Source organism: Vicugna pacos, chromosome 11 (genome assembly GCF_048564905.1).
Source record: "Vicugna pacos chromosome 11, VicPac4, whole genome shotgun sequence".
Lineage (NCBI taxonomy): Eukaryota > Metazoa > Chordata > Mammalia > Artiodactyla > Camelidae > Vicugna > Vicugna pacos.
In genome coordinates, this window is record NC_132997.1 from 36,121,229 (window position 1) to 36,140,319 (window position 19,091).

At 56.4% G+C, this 19,091-nt stretch overlaps 2 protein-coding genes across 2 annotated transcripts; both read left to right on the plus strand.

The window, feature by feature from the left end:
• The first annotated feature begins 1,739 nt into the window (after nucleotides 1-1,739).
• Nucleotides 1,740-6,247, plus strand: LOC140699759 (ral guanine nucleotide dissociation stimulator-like). The gene is made up of 8 exons (XM_072972302.1): nucleotides 1,740-1,920; nucleotides 2,321-2,431; nucleotides 3,068-3,261; nucleotides 3,896-3,955; nucleotides 4,906-5,099; nucleotides 5,300-5,435; nucleotides 5,704-5,797; nucleotides 6,122-6,247. Exons 1-8 carry the CDS (start codon nucleotides 1,783-1,785, stop codon nucleotides 6,125-6,127), a joined length of 933 nt encoding a protein of 310 aa, XP_072828403.1. The 5' UTR covers nucleotides 1,740-1,782; the 3' UTR covers nucleotides 6,128-6,247.
• A 2,615-nt stretch (nucleotides 6,248-8,862) lies between these two features.
• On the plus strand, nucleotides 8,863-18,497 carry LOC140699908 (uncharacterized). The gene is made up of 11 exons (XM_072972395.1): nucleotides 8,863-8,922; nucleotides 10,241-10,760; nucleotides 12,827-12,944; nucleotides 14,006-14,099; nucleotides 14,500-14,610; nucleotides 15,247-15,440; nucleotides 16,075-16,134; nucleotides 17,085-17,278; nucleotides 17,479-17,620; nucleotides 17,889-17,982; nucleotides 18,340-18,497. Exons 1-11 carry the CDS (start codon nucleotides 8,863-8,865, stop codon nucleotides 18,352-18,354), a joined length of 1,602 nt encoding a protein of 533 aa, XP_072828496.1. The 3' UTR covers nucleotides 18,355-18,497.
• The last annotated feature ends 594 nt before the right edge of the window (nucleotides 18,498-19,091 follow it).

Sequence of the window (19,091 nt, forward strand, 5' to 3'; positions counted from 1 at the left end):
TATAGGAAGGAAAAGTGACCTGAAAGTCAAAAGGTAAGTGGTAATATGATAAGGCTGAGAAAGGGCCAAATGAGCAGCCGTGGCAATGACACAGTGACTTCAGTGAATCGGTCTCGTGGGAGCTGCCTGAACATGGAACCCCCAATATCTCAGTGGCTTAATACAATCCCGGGCTTTTCTTCACTTGCGTAACGTCCAAAAGGGGCTTATCTTCCTTGGTGGGTAGCTCTTCTCCTAGCCAGAGTTCAGGGATCCAGGTTCTTTTTATCCACTGAATCTATCATTTCGACGTATGGCTTCTCAGGTCTCAAGGACGTGAAGGAGAACGTGTAGGAGGTTTTTATGGGCTGTGCTGAAGTTCACATGCCACCGTCAGACCTCAACAGCTGAGCGTGCCCGACTGTGAGGGAGGCCGGGAAATGGAGTCCAGCCGCATCTGTGCCCACGAACAGGAGGAAGTGACCTTGGTAAGCAGCTAGGCCAGACCGCCACACGGAGCTAGAGGTAGAGGCCAGCTCCCTGTGGGTGGGCACCCTCTCGCCCTGACCTTGCTATCTCTGATGCCGAGTTGAGAATCTTGGGCCCCCCGGTCATGAGGCCCCTACTGTCATTTCCTCCATGCCATGCTGCCCGTGGCCTTGCTCTCTCTCACGTCCCCATTGTAGTCCATCAGAACAAAGATTACTTCCTGATCACATCCTTCCTTGTCGTTCAGTTTACTCGCTGGCCTTCCTCCTACCTGGACGGAAGCTCCCTGAATGCAGGGAAGCAGCCTATGAGATGGTCACGTCACTCTACCGATGTCAGCCACCATCTGCCCATCTGTCCCTGGGTCACTGCATATCCAGCTGGAGAAGTTCAGCCTGCCAGACTGTGTAATCAGAGAAGCGGACAGTTTTCCTGCTCCCAGGACTGTGCTACTGAGTGTGCACAGTGGACACAGGCTGTCTCTGATCCCAGTTCCAGCCCTGCTACCTGCGTGGCCTTGACTCATGAGCTCTAACCTTCCAGCAAGGGCCTCAGACTTTCTCACTCGGTTTGCTTTAGAAAACCGAAACCCTCAGACCTCAGGATGCTATTGCCCATTTCTCCTGTGTGGGGACAGTTTCCTGCTGGCGACACAGAGTGTGAGCACTGGTTTACAAAGACACACACACACACACACACACACACACACATATACAAAGACACACACATAGACACCCGTGTACAATGACATTGAATAAGAATTATCGCATCCCATCATAAGAGGAACAGACGTGGAGGAGGAAGTCAGAGGAAGATAACTTGGGTTGCAGGCAACACCTACAGGTGACATGACTCTCCAATTTTTTAGGCCTTATTCCACTTGCACCTGAGGACATCCCTAGAAGTACTTTCTAGAATCATTCCCACTGGGCAGCTGGGGAGACACACCGGCCTGGACACACACCAGGACTTCCCCAGGATGGAGAACAGGTAAGGATGAGGAGTGGATTCTGGAAGCCAGGGCGTCTCCTCAAAGCTGCCTGCAGAACCTCCCCCGGCAGCTATAGAGACGGCGGGGCTGCTCTAACTGTGCAAGGTGCGGGTTTGCGTGGAGAAGGGCGTGAGCAGGCAAGCAGCCCAGAGGGCTCATGTGGAGGTGTCTTCTGAGGAGGGGGTTCCAGGAAGTGGACCCCAGGAAGTGACATCACCTCCTTAACAGACCCCAACCGAAATGGAACCTGGTTACCAGGCACCCACATTTGGACAACAGCTCCAGAGCCAGCGCACTTGGCTGGAGACAGTTGAAGACACAGGATGTTCTCCTCTTGTTTCCCGGTCTCCCGGGGCTTCTCCGCCAGGAAACCCTGGACTGCGAGGTTCTTCGGTGGCTGTAGGCGTCTGTGGAACCCTCCACCCAGGCGCCTGTGGCCTATTTTGAGGAGGTCACCTAAGGTAACGCTGGGTGGCCTGGAGAAGGCCAGTCTGGGACCGGCCTCCATGGGGGGCCCTCCCTGGGCAGGCCCACTTTCCCTCATCTCCATGTCGCTGAAGGGGGACTTGAGAGGAGGTGTCCCCTCTGGGCAGGAATGGCTTGTTGAACACTTGGTGACCCGGTGGTCCTGTCATGGCCGCACCCAAGGACAGGGCTGATAAGGGGGAAAGAGGACTCCTGAGGGGCATCATCTCTGGGTCAACGGGAATACAAGGCACCCACTTTGTCAGCTTTTCTGCCCCTGAAGGAGGTCTGTGCAGACAGTGGTGGATGTGTGTCAGGACTGGAGATGTCTAGTGGGTCGGAGAACCAGACAGGGCTCTGAGGCTCCTGCCTGGCCTCTGGGCACTGTATTTACAGGACTCCACACACGGGACGGGACAGGACCTGGTCCACGGAGATCCCCGCTCCACCTCCCTGCAGGAGGCGCAGGTGCCCCACGAGAGCAGCAGAGCCCAGGACGCGCTCAGGGTGAGTGCGAGCGAGGAGACTCCACACCCAGGAAGCCCCGGGCCCTGCTGCTGCCCCGCTACTCCCCTGGGCTGCCTCTTAAGAGAGCTGCTGGCAAAGGCATCTGATGCCCCGTCTCCCCCATCTGCCGTCACAACCCAGGCCCTGCCTTGGCCAGACGCAAAGTCAGTGCCCACATATGAGTCCGAATCTCAGAAAGAGACTCGGACAGAACTTCAGTCTATGTGAAGTCAAGGGTATTTCTGCATTTTTCTACACGTTGTCCTGTTTCTTCTCCATCCCCACGTGTCCACATTAACCTGAAGATCCTGAGCCCTCCCACCCCAGGCTCAGCCGCTGTGTTCTCATCCCTAGAATGGGATGCTGTGACAGCAGTCACGGGGATGATGTGGTCCATGCAGGGAGGGGCCGGCACTGTGGTGCCGACACAGGGATCTGAGACACTGATGCATTTCATCATCGCCCTTCGCCCCAGGTACTGGTGATGCCGAGAACCTAGGATCTGCTTCAGGGCTCCCCTGTTCCACCTCAGGCACAAGAGCTTGAGGCTTGAGGATTCGGTCTAATCTCCAGCCCCAAGTGCCTGGGGGTCCCCGGTGCTGCCTCTGATCCATGTCTTTCCTCTTTCCACCCCAGGGGGGAGCTGGACCATCAGGGAGCGGGGATGAGGCCTACAGGGCTTGGAGCCTCCAGCGACACAGGCTGGAGAAGCTGGTGGCAAAGCTGGTGCCTGCCGTCCTGGGCGGGCACCCCTCTTACGTGAACACATTTCTGGGCAATTATCGAGCTCTTGCCACCGCCCAGCAGGTGCTGGACCATCTGTTCCAAAGGTGAGCACTGTGTCTTCATGGGACATTGGGGACCTGGCCACCTACCATCAGAGCCATGAGGCATTGTTCCTCTACCTCTCTGAGCCTCAGTGTCCCCCCTGCACGCTGGGGTCAAGAGAGGATCAGGCCCTAGGAGGGTAGGAACAGAGGGAGATCTTCATGGAAGGTGCTCTCCGGGGACCTGGCTCACGGAAAGGGCAGCTGGCGGGGCTGTGGTTGTGCGAATTTCATTGTCCTCCTGCCCAAGAGCTAGCGTCTGCCTCCTGTGTCACTGGGACTTTGGCCACGGGTGGAACTGTTTTCCCATTTCAAAGGGGATCGGTGACGCCATTAGCTGTCCCTGTCCTGGGAGAGTGAGAACAGTGATCCCTGGGAGGGACAAGTGGGGTCCCAGGCCCACTGAGATGTGCGCCTTGGGGCCAGGTGGGCTCACTCACTCATTCCTCAAATGTATAGAAAGGGCCCCCAGGGACAGGGGCTTTTCTAGGAACAACCATCATTTAATACATCGAGCAGACATCAGCTCTGCCCTCCAGGGCTTCCATTCTCTCGGGTGTCACACTGTCACACTAGACAGCACATCCAGCTAGTGTGTTCGGGACAGTCCATGTGACGCCTTCCTGCTCTCCTCTAGATACGGATGCGTCCTCCCTGTTACGGAAGAGGACGGGGGACCCCTGCACCAGCTGAAGCAGTGAGTCTCTTGGATTGAAGCGGGAAGGACTCCTTCCCCAAATAGTGTGTGAAGCTATGGGCTCTCTGGTTGGGCAGAGGTGGGCGGGATCCTGGATCCCGCATATCCTGTGAGTCTGGCTTGAGAGCAGAAGTCCTAGGGCTTCCCCTGGCAAAGAAGAGACAAGACCCAGAGAGCTGTGGATGCGACTGTGGCACTGTGAGGGGCATCTGGGAGGTCAGAGGACAGAGTCAAAAGTGAAGAAAACCCACAAGCATCCCCTATCCATCCCATCCCTGCCCACACGCCCTTTGGGAGACACAGACCACAAGGGGTAGAGAGCATCGTGCCCACCAACTAGTGTAGCCTCAATGGTGGGGACTCAGCTGGTGCTCAGGGGACCCAGGGAGCCTCAGGGGACAGCTGAGCCCATCCTGATGATGCTGAGTGGCAGGGGCAGAAGGAGACCCAGGCAGGGTCCCTGGAGGATTGTGCAGCCAGCAGGTGCAGGAGCTAAAGTCTGAGGAGTGAGGAGGCCCGTGGGCAGCCTGGATGGCCGACACAGCCTGTCTGTTCCCTCCTGGCTCAGGCACTCATAGAGCAGCTCCTGTGTCCCTTAGAGGGCAGTGCGCAGAGCACACAGCCTGCCTGTCCTCACAGACGTGCCATCCAGTGGGGAGGGGCAGGGAGAGGGACATAGCAGTGTGACAGGTGTCCCTGAAGCAGTGGACAGGTGGTCACGCCATTGAGCCAGTGCTGTCCCTTCAGAAGGCTTGTAGCAGCCCCTCCTCTGTGTCCAAGCCCGCCTCTGCCCACACTGCCAGCTGAGATGGGACATGGAGCAGAGCCGGCCTCTGGATGGGCAGGAGCCAAAGGCAAAAAGTCCCCGGTCCCTGCAGGGCTACCCTGGGAGCCCAATGTGGTAGGAAAGGCTAAGCCTCTGACTCTGGTGTCCCCCTGACTGCACCCAGGGCCATGGCCTCCATCCTGGGCACCTGGCTGTTCCAGTACCCAGACGACTTCCACCAGCCTCCAGAATTCCCATGCCTGAAGACCGTTGTAGCTTACGTAGAGCTCAGCATGCCTGGCTCAGACCTGGAGCAGCAGGCCCACCTCCTCCTGGCACAGCTGGAGCAACTGGAACTCCCAGAGGCAGACAGTGATGGTGAGGAGGATGCAGGGTGGGGGATCTGGTGGGTGGGGAGGGGACGGCACTGGACCCCACAGAGCAGAGCCTGGGAAGACTCCCTGGGGGTGGAATCCTGGAGTGAGATTTGATTGAGTAGCAGTGAGGGCTCCCCTGGCTTTGGGAGACACGTGGGAAAGCAGTCCTATTGATGAGAGTTTCCCTTCTTGGAGCTACAGCACCAGCTCCAGAACCCGCTGGGGAAACCCCTCTGGGTGGAGCGCCAGCTCCAGCTCTCCTGCCTGCGACAGCACCAGAGCCAGAGCCAGAGCCAGAGCCAGAGCCAGAGCCAGAGCCAGAGCAGAGGGACGCGCTGTAAGTATCCGTCTGGCTCGGCTGCCTCCCGCCGCCTTCAGGGCCGGGCCGCCCACTCTTCCTGAGGTGTCTGTGATTTACAATTCCGGATTATTCTTAGAGGTGATAACATATTCCTTGCGGCCTGTTGTGTCTGTGTTTTATGGTTAATAGAAACTTCAAAGTGCCCTACATGTCTCTGTTTGGATAGACTCACTTCTCTGCACCAGACACACAGGGCGGGGATGTGGACAAGTGGCCCCAACACGTTCCCACCCTCTCCCTGCAGGTCCTGTGAGGCAGCGGCCTCCTCCCTCTTGTCTGCTGTGGACCCAGGGCCCAGCTCAGGGCCTCCATCAACACTCCCTGAGACCCCACCCTTGGTAAGTGGCCGCTCATGGCATGATCAAGACAAGGACTTAGAAGGCAAGCCCAAATTTTGACCTTAGAGGATTTGTTTTCTTCCAGCAGTGAGACTGATTTTGTGTTTGTGTGAATGTTGCCTGTTTGTCCGACATCCATGGAGCCAGCAGCTCACATGCCATTCCCCGTACGGCCACCAGAGGGAGGGATGTCACTGCTTCTGAGAAACACTGTTCCATTCCAAAGTGCTCCTTCCCAATTTAGCCCTCCTCAGAACATGTTTTAGAAAGTGAGGATTTCTTTAAGCTATAGAGGTTTGGTTTTTTTCTTCAATCTCGTTTCAGCTCTAATCTCAATACACTTTAATTCACAAACAGAAATTGAGCCACTGAGTGGAAGTCGTCACTTGGGATACACAGACGTGTGTTCTTCTGTGTCCAGCCCCCATCTGTGTCCACCTCTGTCCCTTCCTCTCTCCCTCCAACCGTCTGCGTTTGTAAATATCTACTTAAATAAAAGACTTTGACAATCAGTGCAATGTACAAGAGATATTGTAATTCATGTTGCCTTGTGTGCGTGTGATGTAGACTTGGGTAGAAAGCGGTCTGCTCACAGGACAGTGGGGTTGTCCCTGAATCCCTAGGAGACAGTTGAAGCGGGGCAGTAGGTCTCAGTGGGAGTCACTCACCAGGGAAGTTCTCCTGCTCAGCACAGCCAAGGTGGGTCCTCATCGACTTCTATCCCCAGAGCACTGAATCTGCTTTCCCCTGGGGAGCTTTGCTACAATCCCGTGTATCCTAAAGTGTCAGAAGAAAGAACAGTGATGATAAGAACTGTGGGAGAGGGACAGGTTTTGATTTTAATTACCTGCTCCTCTACCTACAATGGCTTACCCTTGACTTTATTATAAGGAACGCTCAGCCACCTGGGAGCAGAGTCTACACCTTGGACTTGAGCAAATTACAGGTCTCTAGCCCAGCACTTGGCCAAGAAGATGGACGTGTATTGCTGAATGTATAGAGTTGGGAGGGAAGATAGGACAGGCCAGGGGAATGTATTTGAAATGCGGGCTCTCCTGGAGCTTTCCTGACAGGAGGTCATCATACCTAGGCACCTTCCTCCCCTGCCAGGCCCTTTACTCCTGAAGACCTTCCCACAGAGCCCCTCAGCCAGGACCCACATGATCCCAGGGCTCTCCCACATCACATCTCGCCATCTGCTCTCACTTCTGTTCTCATTTTGGCCCCCTTGACTCTCCTACTGTGTGGCTCTGCTCTCTAGGTCTCAGGGGACACCTCTGACTCCCTCAGGGATCCAAAGTCAGAATATTAGATCCTACGGACCTGAAGTTTCACGATGGGACTGAATTTATGAATCAGTCACCACATGCAGAAATACCGCTCTGCATGACTGTCATAATGGGGGTGGGGGTTTCTCTTCAACAATCCATGTTAAGTCGATGGCATAAAAGAAGCATGTTTTTCTTGCAATGAGCATCCCTACTAAATTGAGCCATTTCTCTGATGAGGCTCTAAAAGACCGACCCATAGCATGAGGAACAGAGTGAAGTGATATTGTGCTATAACGTGGTATAGAATGCTGTGATACTTCTAAAAATTGTTATTATCCAGTTGGGCTAGAGTTATTGAAAAAAAAAAACATTGTGTGAATATGACCCTTTAAATTTCTCATGTTTCCATGAAATTCAGAAGATGCTGGTGAATTCATCCATTCCTTTCTCAGCATTCATTGAGATGATCCTGTTTTTTCTCCTCACACTGTCATGCATTTTGCTAGGGTGAAGCCATCCTGCATTCCAGGAATCATTCCCACTTGCTCATGGTGTGCAATTCTTCTTACACAGATGGATAGGAATGACTAGTGTATAGACTTTTTCTGCCCTTTCTACCTCAGCTCAGGCTTCCTGAGCCCTGGTAGGGTGGCCGGTGATGGCCAGGACACAACACTGAACCACAGAGGTTTTTGCCTTCTCATTAGTCATGATAATTGTTCTTACTAACCCCCGATGCTTGATTTACACAGTCATGACTGTCAGACAGACCTGCACTCACCCATTTCCCACCCTCATGTCTCACTCTCCACTCGTTCCTTCTCGGATTCATTCACTTCTTCCTTCAAACCACCCGTCCTCACTCTCAGTGACAGCCTGAGAGCGGCAAACTCTCTGAGTCTCTTGGATCTGAACACAATGTTATTTTGCTTTTACTCCTGAGTCATGGCTTAGAAGGAAAAATATATGGACCTTCCTGTGATGTGTCCCTTCGCATCCGAGATGTCCTTCTGAAGTCTTGAAATCAGTGGCAGCCTGGCCTCGCACAAAGTAGGCTCACTTGGACCACTGGGCCCTGGCTGGGCTGAGAAGCATCCGTGCAGATGGGGCATTGTCCTTGGAGGGGCATCAGCAGGGTCCTCGCGGGTCAGGAGGCAGGGGAGGTGAAACAGTGGCAAGAGCCTCTCCTGTGGTTTCCATGGGGAGCAACAGGGAGGCAGGACTAGCAGGTGGGAGGAATCAGCATCTCTGGGTGGAGGGGCTGCCCCTACTTGTCTGTCCCCCCCCCCCGGGTGTGCTCACTGGCATCTTCTACTGTCTCTAGGAACTGACTAGCGCTGGGAGGGGCAGCCCCTCCAGGCTCAGTGGGACCCAGGTGTCAAAGTGTCAGAAAACAGACAATAAAAAACAGCTAGCATACCTATCCAAACCACAGGCCTCCGTTTCCACATCCGTGGAGGGCGGGATTGGTCTCAGTGGCCCTCCAAGGCCCAGCCCTGCACTCTCAGAGTCCAGCCAGCTCCCAGGACCTCCCCAAATTCTGGTCCTAAGCGTCTGGGGTCAGCTAGGCAGCCAAGCCACTACCCAGCCCTGCAGCTCAGGCATTTCAAGGCCAGTGGGTCGCCTGGGGCCTCTGTGGGAGAGCAGGCCGTGGTGGGGCTGCTGGCTCAGCTTCCAGGTTGGACTTCACAAATGGAACGGGGGGCTCTGGGCTGGAATAATGCAGGCTTGTTCGTCAAGGGGAAGGACAGGGGTAACCGGGTCAGAGCACAGACTGCCAGTGCCTGGAGAACCATGCTGAGGCCCAGGGCCGACGGGGTCGGCAACCGGGAGCGCGCATCCTGCCAGGACCCTGTAAGATGGTGGCTGCTGTTTAATGCTGAAGCTCACACTGCCCAGAAGGCTTCTGGAAGTAAACACGCTCTCATAAACACAGGAACATCCTGAGAAGACAGTCAAACAAGGCTGGGAGACAAATGCAGGGCACGCGGCCCACCGCCCATCAGACAGCACCCCTCGCACCCACTCCCTTTGTCACCACGGCTGCCTGGCCTGTCAGTGGAGACAGCGAGAGGCCTGGTTTCCTGACCGCTTGCCCAGTGGCCAAAAGTCAGGGCTGAGGTTGGCACTTGTTCACCAGGGCTGTCCAGGGGACAGCAGGTGCCACAGAAGGATCTGTGGGGCCTCCTTGCGTCTGGCCAGAGGGACAAGATCTGCAGAGGGTTGTGGGGGTGCTGGTCCTGCACCCAGGAAGTTCACTGGCTAACTGGCCATCCTTTCCTGGAATCCCTGAGAGCCAGCAAGATGGGCGCCTTGACATTTGGGACAGGACTGAGCCACCCCATGTCTCTTCTGAGTCTTGTCTTTCTGCCTGTCCTCCTGACAAGGTGGCGCTCTGAGCATTTTCATCTCGAGACAGGAAGACAGAGTCTCACAGGGGCAAAGTGACCTGCCCAAGGCCACACAGCCGCAGCCAGGAGGGGCTCAGACTCCATGTCCAGCCCCTTCCCACTGGGACATGGCCTGCAGCTGCAGAAGGCCCCAGCTGCAGCCCTCAGAGTGTTCTCGGGAGTCATTTTGACTCCAGAGCCAGGGAAAGCAGGAGACTCCCAGGCCCCACATCTGCAACTGATAGCTATTGATAACAACAACAACAACAACAACAACAACAACAACAACAACAACAACAACAAGTCACGTCCAGAGCGTCCCAGGGCCAGAGTATCCTCCTTGAAGGCAGAAGGTGGGTCAGCTGGCCTCCTTCCTGCCAGGTAGGGTGGGATCCTGGTCCTCAGCCCCTGCCACAGCACTGGTGGGTTTGGGGGACCCCGCAGCCTCTAAAAGAAGCTCCTGGACCCCCTTGCCAGCCACTTGGCATACCTTCTCCCTTCTGGCTGCCAGCATTTCTTTAATATTCCTCTTCCCATCCAGGTCCGAGAACCACCCTAGGTTGTCGGGGATGGTGTGGTGTGTCTGGCAGCCAGGACAGGTCACAATGACCACACCCTGGTGATAGGCAAGCTTGGAGATATGCTTGGAGGACCTAGTCCCAGAGACATTGCAGGTGATGACTAGCTGGTAGTGCGCGGGCGCGGGTCCCTTCTCAGAGCTGGAGGGACGCCAGCCCCAGCCCCAGCCCCAGGCCCGCCTTCACCCTGCGGCCTCCAGGCAGGCACCGAGCCCCCAGCCGCCACCTCAGGCCAAGCATCCGGGAGGCGCGCGCCTCTCAACAGTCTCGGCAGGCGTCTCAGCGCTGTCCACAGGATCCCGCCCGCCCGCAGGCCCCACCCGCCATGATCTGCGCAGCGGAGACCGACCCCCGCCCCGGCTCTCCCCGCGCCCCGGCTCTGCCCGCGCGGCAGAGGCCACCTCCGGACCAGACTGTCCAGCCACAGCCGAGATCGCGCCCTGCCCCAAACCCGGCTTTCCCGCCGCGGCCGAGAACGACCCCCGCCCCGGCTCTCCCCGCCCCATCTCTCCCCGCCACGCCAAGTTCGCGCCACACCCCAGCTGTCCCGCCGCAGCGGAGATCGCCCCACGCCCCATGCCCCGGCTTTACCGGCGAGGCCTAGACCGACCCCGACCCCGGCTCTCCCCGCGCCGCGGCTCTCCTCACACGGCAAAGGACGCCTCCGGACCAGACCGTCCAGCCGCAGCCGTGATCGCGCCACGCCCCAACCACGGCTTTCCCGGCGCGGCCGAGACCGACCCCCGCCCCGGCTCTCCCCGCGCCCCGGCTTTCCCCGCGCGGCCAAGGCCGCCCCCCACCACAGCTGTCACGCCGCAGCCGAGATCGCCCCACGCCACATGCCCCGGCTTTACCGGCGAGGCCTAGACCGACCCCGACCCCGGCTCTCCCCGCGCGCCCGAGGACGCCCCCCACCCCAGCTGTCCCGGCGCAGCCGAGATCGCCCCCCGCCCTAAGCCCCGGCTTTCCCGGCGCGGCCGAGAACGACCCCCGCCCCGGCTCTCCCCGCGCAGCCGACGCCGCCCCCAGCCCCGGCTCACCCCGCCCAGCCGAGACCGCCCCAACCGGGCTCTCCGCTCCTGGCCCAGCCCTTCCCCTGCCCCTGCTCCGCAGATTTCTCCCGTCCTGTTCTGGCCCTTCCCGCACAGCCCATACCGCCACTCTCCCCGCCCCAATTCTGCGCGCGGCCCAGGCCACGCCTTCGACATCTTGGAAGCAGGCTTCCCTAGGCTGCTGCTTTAAAGATGGTTTTGAAGGGGAAAAAAAGGAAAAACAGAAAAGAACATAAATACAAAACAGACACACTCATAGAAATAGAAAACAAACTTGTGGTTGCCAAGGGGCAGGGGCGTGGGACGGGACAGACTGGGAGTTGGAAATGTGCAGATACTGACAGGCAGATGCAGAATAGATGAACAAGATTATACTGTATGGCACAGGGAAATACATACGAGATCTTGTGGTAGCTCACAGCCAAAGACATTGTTCCAAAGAATAAATGCATGTTCACGTATCACTGACAAGTTGTGCTCTCCACGGGAAATTGACAAAATGATGAAGAAAGATTAATCAATTGCCCAAATGCCTGTCTATATAAATCAACCTTTTTAAGTAAAATACCAAAAAGTGGAGGGGGAAAACAAAAGCTGCGGATTCTTTCCATAGCATCCCGGTGTGTTTGACGACATGGAGTGACCCTATTCGTTCCTTCAGCGAGCGTTCGTTGAACGCCTCCTGTGTGCCTGATACTGTGCCTGGTGCCCAAGAAATACTCCTTGTCCTGAAAAAGCATACAGTCGGACATGGAAATAAGCAGCTACAGCAGCGTCTGGGCAGTTCTGTCCTACTCAGCCGGGCCCCGCTAGTTCAGACATGATCACAATTTGGGGAAGGCCTGAGATAAGGACTGTATTCGTGCTAGTCCAGAAAGCATGTCGTCTAAGCGAACTGAAAGAGAAAGCACCTAAGAGTACAAATGGCTTCAAGGGCCCTAAGAGCATCCATTGACATGCTACAGCAGTGAAGGCAGAATCCACTTTAAGGAGCAGAGAACAGAGAAAGCACTCACCTTACAAGGGCAGACCTCTGACTGCCCTGTTGCCATCCCACTTGAGGGAGTGGGACCTATAGGAAGGAAAAGTGACCTGAAAGTCAAAAGGTAAGTGGTAATATGATAAGGCTGAGAAAGGGCCAAATGAGCAGCCGTGGCAATGACACAGTGACTTCAGTGAATCGGTCTCGTGGGAGCTGCCTGAACATGGAACCCCCAATATCTCAGTGGCTTAATACAATCCCGGGCTTTTCTTCACTTGCGTAACGTCCAAAAGGGGCTTATCTTCCTTGGTGGGTAGCTCTTCTCCTAGCCAGAGTTCAGGGATCCAGGTTCTTTTTATCCACTGAATCTATCATTTCGACGTATGGCTTCTCAGGTCTCAAGGACGTGAAGGAGAACGTGTAGGAGGTTTTTATGGGCTGTGCTGAAGTTCACATGCCACCGTCAGACCTCAACAGCTGAGCGTGCCCGACTGTGAGGGAGGCCGGGAAATGGAGTCCAGCCGCATCTGTGCCCACGAACAGGAGGAAGTGACCTTGGTAAGCAGCTAGGCCAGACCGCCACACGGAGCTAGAGGTAGAGGCCAGCTCCCTGTGGGTGGGCACCCTCTCGCCCTGACCTTGCTATCTCTGATGCCGAGTTGAGAATCTTGGGCCCCCCGGTCATGAGGCCCCTACTGTCATTTCCTCCATGCCATGCTGCCCGTGGCCTTGCTCTCTCTCACGTCCCCATTGTAGTCCATCAGAACAAAGATTACTTCCTGATCACATCCTTCCTTGTCGTTCAGTTTACTCGCTGGCCTTCCTCCTACCTGGACGGAAGCTCCCTGAATGCAGGGAAGCAGCCTATGAGATGGTCACGTCACTCTACCGATGTCAGCCACCATCTGCCCATCTGTCCCTGGGTCACTGCATATCCAGCTGGAGAAGTTCAGCCTGCCAGACTGTGTAATCAGAGAAGCGGACAGTTTTCCTGCTCCCAGGACTGTGCTACTGAGTGTGCACAGTGGACACAGGCTGTCTCTGATCCCAGTTCCAGCCCTGCTACCTGCGTGGCCTTGACTCATGAGCTCTAACCTTCCAGCAAGGGCCTCAGACTTTCTCACTCGGTTTGCTTTAGAAAACCGAAACCCTCAGACCTCAGGATGCTATTGCCCATTTCTCCTGTGTGGGGACAGTTTCCTGCTGGCGACACAGAGTGTGAGCACTGGTTTACAAAGACACACACACACACACACACACACACACACACACACACACACACACACATATACAAAGACACACACATAGACACCCGTGTACAATGACATTGAATAAGAATTATCGCATCCCATCATAAGAGGAACAGACGTGGAGGAGGAAGTCAGAGGAAGATAACTTGGGTTGCAGGCAACACCTACAGGTGACATGACTCTCCAATTTTTTAGGCCTTATTCCACTTGCACCTGAGGACATCCCTAGAAGTACTTTCTAGAATCATTCCCACTGGGCAGCTGGGGAGACACACCGGCCTGGACACACACCAGGACTTCCCCAGGATGGAGAACAGGTAAGGATGAGGAGTGGATTCTGGAAGCCAGGGCGTCTCCTCAAAGCTGCCTGCAGAACCTCCCCCGGCAGCTATAGAGACGGCGGGGCTGCTCTAACTGTGCAAGGTGCGGGTTTGCGTGGAGAAGGGCGTGAGCAGGCAAGCAGCCCAGAGGGCTCATGTGGAGGTGTCTTCTGAGGAGGGGGTTCCAGGAAGTGGACCCCAGGAAGTGACATCACCTCCTTAACAGACCCCAACCGAAATGGAACCTGGTTACCAGGCACCCACATTTGGACAACAGCTCCAGAGCCAGCGCACTTGGCTGGAGACAGTTGAAGACACAGGATGTTCTCCTCTTGTTTCCCGGTCTCCCGGGGCTTCTCCGCCAGGAAACCCTGGACTGCGAGGTTCTTCGGTGGCTGTAGGCATCTGTGGAACCCTCCACCCAGGCGCCTGTGGCCTATTTTGAGGAGGTCACCTAAGGTAACGCTGGGTGGCCTGGAGAAGGCCAGTCTGGGACCGGCCTCCATGGGGGGCCCTCCCTGGGCAGGCCCACTTTCCCTCATCTCCATGTCGCTGAAGGGGGACTTGAGAGGAGGTGTCCCCTCTGGGCAGGAATGGCTTGTTGAACACTTGGTGACCCGGTGGTCCTGTCATGGCCGCACCCAAGGACAGGGCTGATAAGGGGGAAAGAGGACTCCTGAGGGGCATCATCTCTGGGTCAACGGGAATACAAGGCACCCACTTTGTCAGCTTTTCTGCCCCTGAAGGAGGTCTGTGCAGACAGTGGTGGATGTGTGTCAGGACTGGAGATGTCTAGTGGGTCGGAGAACCAGACAGGGCTCTGAGGCTCCTGCCTGGCCTCTGGGCACTGTATTTACAGGACTCCACACACGGGACGGGACAGGACCTGGTCCACGGAGATCCCCGCTCCACCTCCCTGCAGGAGGCGCAGGTGCCCCACGAGAGCAGCAGAGCCCAGGACGCGCTCAGGGTGAGTGCGAGCGAGGAGACTCCACACCCAGGAAGCCCCGGGCCCCGCTGCTGCCCCGCTACTCCCCTGGGCTGCCTCTTAAGAGAGCTGCTGGCAAAGGCATCTGATGCCCCGTCTCCCCCATCTGCCGTCACAACCCAGGCCCTGCCTTGGCCAGACGCAAAGTCAGTGCCCACATATGAGTCCGAATCTCAGAAAGAGACTCGGACAGAACTTCAGTCTATGTGAAGTCAAGGGTATTTCTGCATTTTTCTACACGTTGTCCTGTTTCTTCTCCATCCCCACGTGTCCACATTAACCTGAAGATCCTGAGCCCTCCCACCCCAGGCTCAGCCGCTGTGTTCTCATCCCTAGAATGGGATGCTGTGACAGCAGTCACGGGGATGATGTGGTCCATGCAGGGAGGGGCCGGCACTGTGGTGCCGACACAGGGATCTGAGACACTGATGCATTTCATCATCGCCCTTCGCCCCAGGTACTGGTGATGCCGAGAACCTAGGATCTGCTTCAGGGCTCCCCTGTTCCACCTCAGGCACAAGAGCTTGAGGCTTGAGGATTCGGTCTAATCTCCAGCCCCAAGTGCCTGGGGGTCCCCGGTGCTGCCTCTGATCCATGTCTTTCCTCTTTCCACCCCAGGGGGGAGCTGGACCATCAGGGAGCGGGGATGAGGCCTACAGGGCTTGGAGCCTCCAGCGACACAGGCTGGAGAAGCTGGTGGCAAAGCTGGTGCCTGCCGTCCTGGGCGGGCACCCCTCTTACGTGAACACATTTCTGGGCAATTATCGAGCTCTTGCCACCGCCCAGCAGGTGCTGGACCATCTGTTCCAAAGGTGAGCACTGTGTCTTCATGGGACATTGGGGACCTGGCCACCTACCATCAGAGCCATGAGGCATTGTTCCTCTACCTCTCTGAGCCTCAGTGTCCCCCCTGCACGCTGGGGTCAAGAGAGGATCAGGCCCTAGGAGGGTAGGAACAGAGGGAGATCTTCATGGAAGGTGCTCTCCGGGGACCTGGCTCACGGAAAGGGCAGCTGGTGGGGCTGTGGTTGTGCGAATTTCATTGTCCTCCTGCCCAAGAGCTAGCGTCTGCCTCCTGTGTCACTGGGACTTTGGCCACGGGTGGAACTGTTTTCCCATTTCAAAGGGGATCGGTGACGCCATTAGCTGTCCCTGTCCTGGGAGAGTGAGAACAGTGATCCCTGGGAGGGACAAGTGGGGTCCCAGGCCCACTGAGATGTGCGCCTTGGGGCCAGGTGGGCTCACTCACTCATTCCTCAAATGTATAGAAAGGGCCCCCAGGGACAGGGGCTTTTCTAGGAACAACCATCATTTAATACATCGAGCAGACATCAGCTCTGCCCTCCAGGGCTTCCATTCTCTCGGGTGTCACACTGTCACACTAGACAGCACATCCAGCTAGTGTGTTCGGGACAGTCCATGTGACGCCTTCCTGCTCTCCTCTAGATACGGATGCGTCCTCCCTGTTACGGAAGAGGACGGGGGACCCCTGCACCAGCTGAAGCAGTGAGTCTCTTGGATTGAAGCGGGAAGGACTCCTTCCCCAAATAGTGTGTGAAGCTATGGGCTCTCTGGTTGGGCAGAGGTGGGCGGGATCCTGGATCCCGCATATCCTGTGAGTCTGGCTTGAGAGCAGAAGTCCTAGGGCTTCCCCTGGCAAAGAAGAGACAAGACCCAGAGAGCTGTGGATGCGACTGTGGCACTGTGAGGGGCATCTGGGAGGTCAGAGGACAGAGTCAAAAGTGAAGAAAACCCACAAGCATCCCCTATCCATCCCATCCCTGCCCACACGCCCTTTGGGAGACACAGACCACAAGGGGTAGAGAGCATCGTGCCCACCAACTAGTGTAGCCTCAATGGTGGGGACTCAGCTGGTGCTCAGGGGACCCAGGGAGCCTCAGGGGACAGCTGAGCCCATCCTGATGATGCTGAGTGGCAGGGGCAGAAGGAGACCCAGGCAGGGTCCCTGGAGGATTGTGCAGCCAGCAGGTGCAGGAGCTAAAGTCTGAGGAGTGAGGAGGCCCGTGGGCAGCCTGGATGGCCGACACAGCCTGTCTGTTCCCTCCTGGCTCAGGCACTCATAGAGCAGCTCCTGTGTCCCTTAGAGGGCAGTGCGCAGAGCACACAGCCTGCCTGTCCTCACAGACGTGCCATCCAGTGGGGAGGGGCAGGGAGAGGGACATAGCAGTGTGACAGGTGTCCCTGAAGCAGTGGACAGGTGGTCACGCCATTGAGCCAGTGCTGTCCCTTCAGAAGGCTTGTAGCAGCCCCTCCTCTGTGTCCAAGCCCGCCTCTGCCCACACTGCCAGCTGAGATGGGACATGGAGCAGAGCCGGCCTCTGGATGGGCAGGAGCCAAAGGCAAAAAGTCCCCGGTCCCTGCAGGGCTACCCTGGGAGCCCAATGTGGTAGGAAAGGCTAAGCCTCTGACTCTGGTGTCCCCCTGACTGCACCCAGGGCCATGGCCTCCATCCTGGGCACCTGGCTGTTCCAGTACCCAGACGACTTCCACCAGCCTCCAGAATTCCCATGCCTGAAGACCGTTGTAGCTTACGTAGAGCTCAGCATGCCTGGCTCAGACCTGGAGCAGCAGGCCCACCTCCTCCTGGCACAGCTGGAGCAACTGGAACTCCCAGAGGCAGACAGTGATGGTGAGGAGGATGCAGGGTGGGGGATCTGGTGGGTGGGGAGGGGACGGCACTGGACCCCACAGAGCAGAGCCTGGGAAGACTCCCTGGGGGTGGAATCCTGGAGTGAGATTTGATTGAGTAGCAGTGAGGGCTCCCCTGGCTTTGGGAGACACGTGGGAAAGCAGTCCTATTGATGAGAGTTTCCCTTCTTGGAGCTACAGCACCAGCTCCAGAACCCGCTGGGGAAACCCCTCTGGGTGGAGCGCCAGCTCCAGCTCTCCTGCCTGCGACAGCGCCAGAGCCAGAGCCAGAGCCAGAGCCAGAGCCAGAGCCAGAGCCAGAGCCAGAGCAGAGGGACGCGCTGTAAGTATCCGTCTGGCTCGGCTGCCTCCCGCCGCCTTCAGGGCCGGGCCGCCCACTCTTCCTGAGGTGTCTGTGATTTACAATTCCGGATTATTCTTAGAGGTGATAACATATTCCTTGCGGCCTGTTGTGTCTGTGTTTTATGGTTAATAGAAACTTCAAAGTGCCCTACATGTCTCTGTTTGGATAGACTCACTTCTCTGCACCAGACACACAGGGCGGGGATGTGGACAAGTGGCCCCAACACGTTCCCACCCTCTCCCTGCAGGTCCTGTGAGGCAGCGGCCTCCTCCCTCTTGTCTGCTGTGGACCCAGGGCCCAGCTCAGGGCCTCCATCAACACTCCCTGAGACCCCACCCTTGGTAAGTGGCCGCTCATGGCATGATCAAGACAAGGACTTAGAAGGCAAGCCCAAATTTTGACCTTAGAGGATTTGTTTTCTTCCAGCAGTGAGACTGATTTTGTGTTTGTGTGAATGTTGCCTGTTTGTCCGACATCCATGGAGCCAGCAGCTCACATGCCATTCCCCGTACGGCCACCAGAGGGAGGGATGTCACTGCTTCTGAGAAACACTGTTCCATTCCAAAGTGCTCCTTCCCAATTTAGCCCTCCTCAGAACATGTTTTAGAAAGTGAGGATTTCTTTAAGCTATAGAGGTTTGGTTTTTTTCTTCAATCTCGTTTCAGCTCTAATCTCAATACACTTTAATTCACAAACAGAAATTGAGCCACTGAGTGGAAGTCGTCACTTGGGATACACAGACGTGTGTTCTTCTGTGTCCAGCCCCCATCTGTGTCCACCTCTGTCCCTTCCTCTCTCCCTCCAACCGTCTGCGTTTGTAAATATCTACTTAAATAAAAGACTTTGACAATCAGTGCAATGTACAAGAGATATTGTAATTCATGTTGCCTTGTGTGCGTGTGATGTAGACTTGGGTAGAAAGCGGTCTGCTCACAGGACAGTGGGGTTGTCCCTGAATCCCTAGGAGACAGTTGAAGCGGGGCAGTAGGTCTCAGTGGGAGTCACTCACCAGGGAAGTTCTCCTGCTCAGCACAGCCAAGGTGGGTCCTCATCGACTTCTATCCCCAGAGCACTGAATCTGCTTTCCCCTGGGGAGCTTTGCTACAATCCCGTGTATCCTAAAGTGTCAGAAGAAAGAACAGTGATGATAAGAACTGTGGGAGAGGGACAGGTTTTGATTTTAATTACCTGCTCCTCTACCTACAATGGCTTACCCTTGACTTTATTATAAGGAACGCTCAGCCACCTGGGAGCAGAGTCTACACCTTGGACTTGAGCAAATTACAGGTCTCTAGCCCAGCACTTGGCCAAGAAGATGGACGTGTATTGCTGAATGTATAGAGTTGGGAGGGAAGATAGGACAGGCCAGGGGAATGTATTTGAAATGCGGGCTCTCCTGGAGCTTTCCTGACAGGAGGTCATCATACCTAGGCACCTTCCTCCCCTGCCA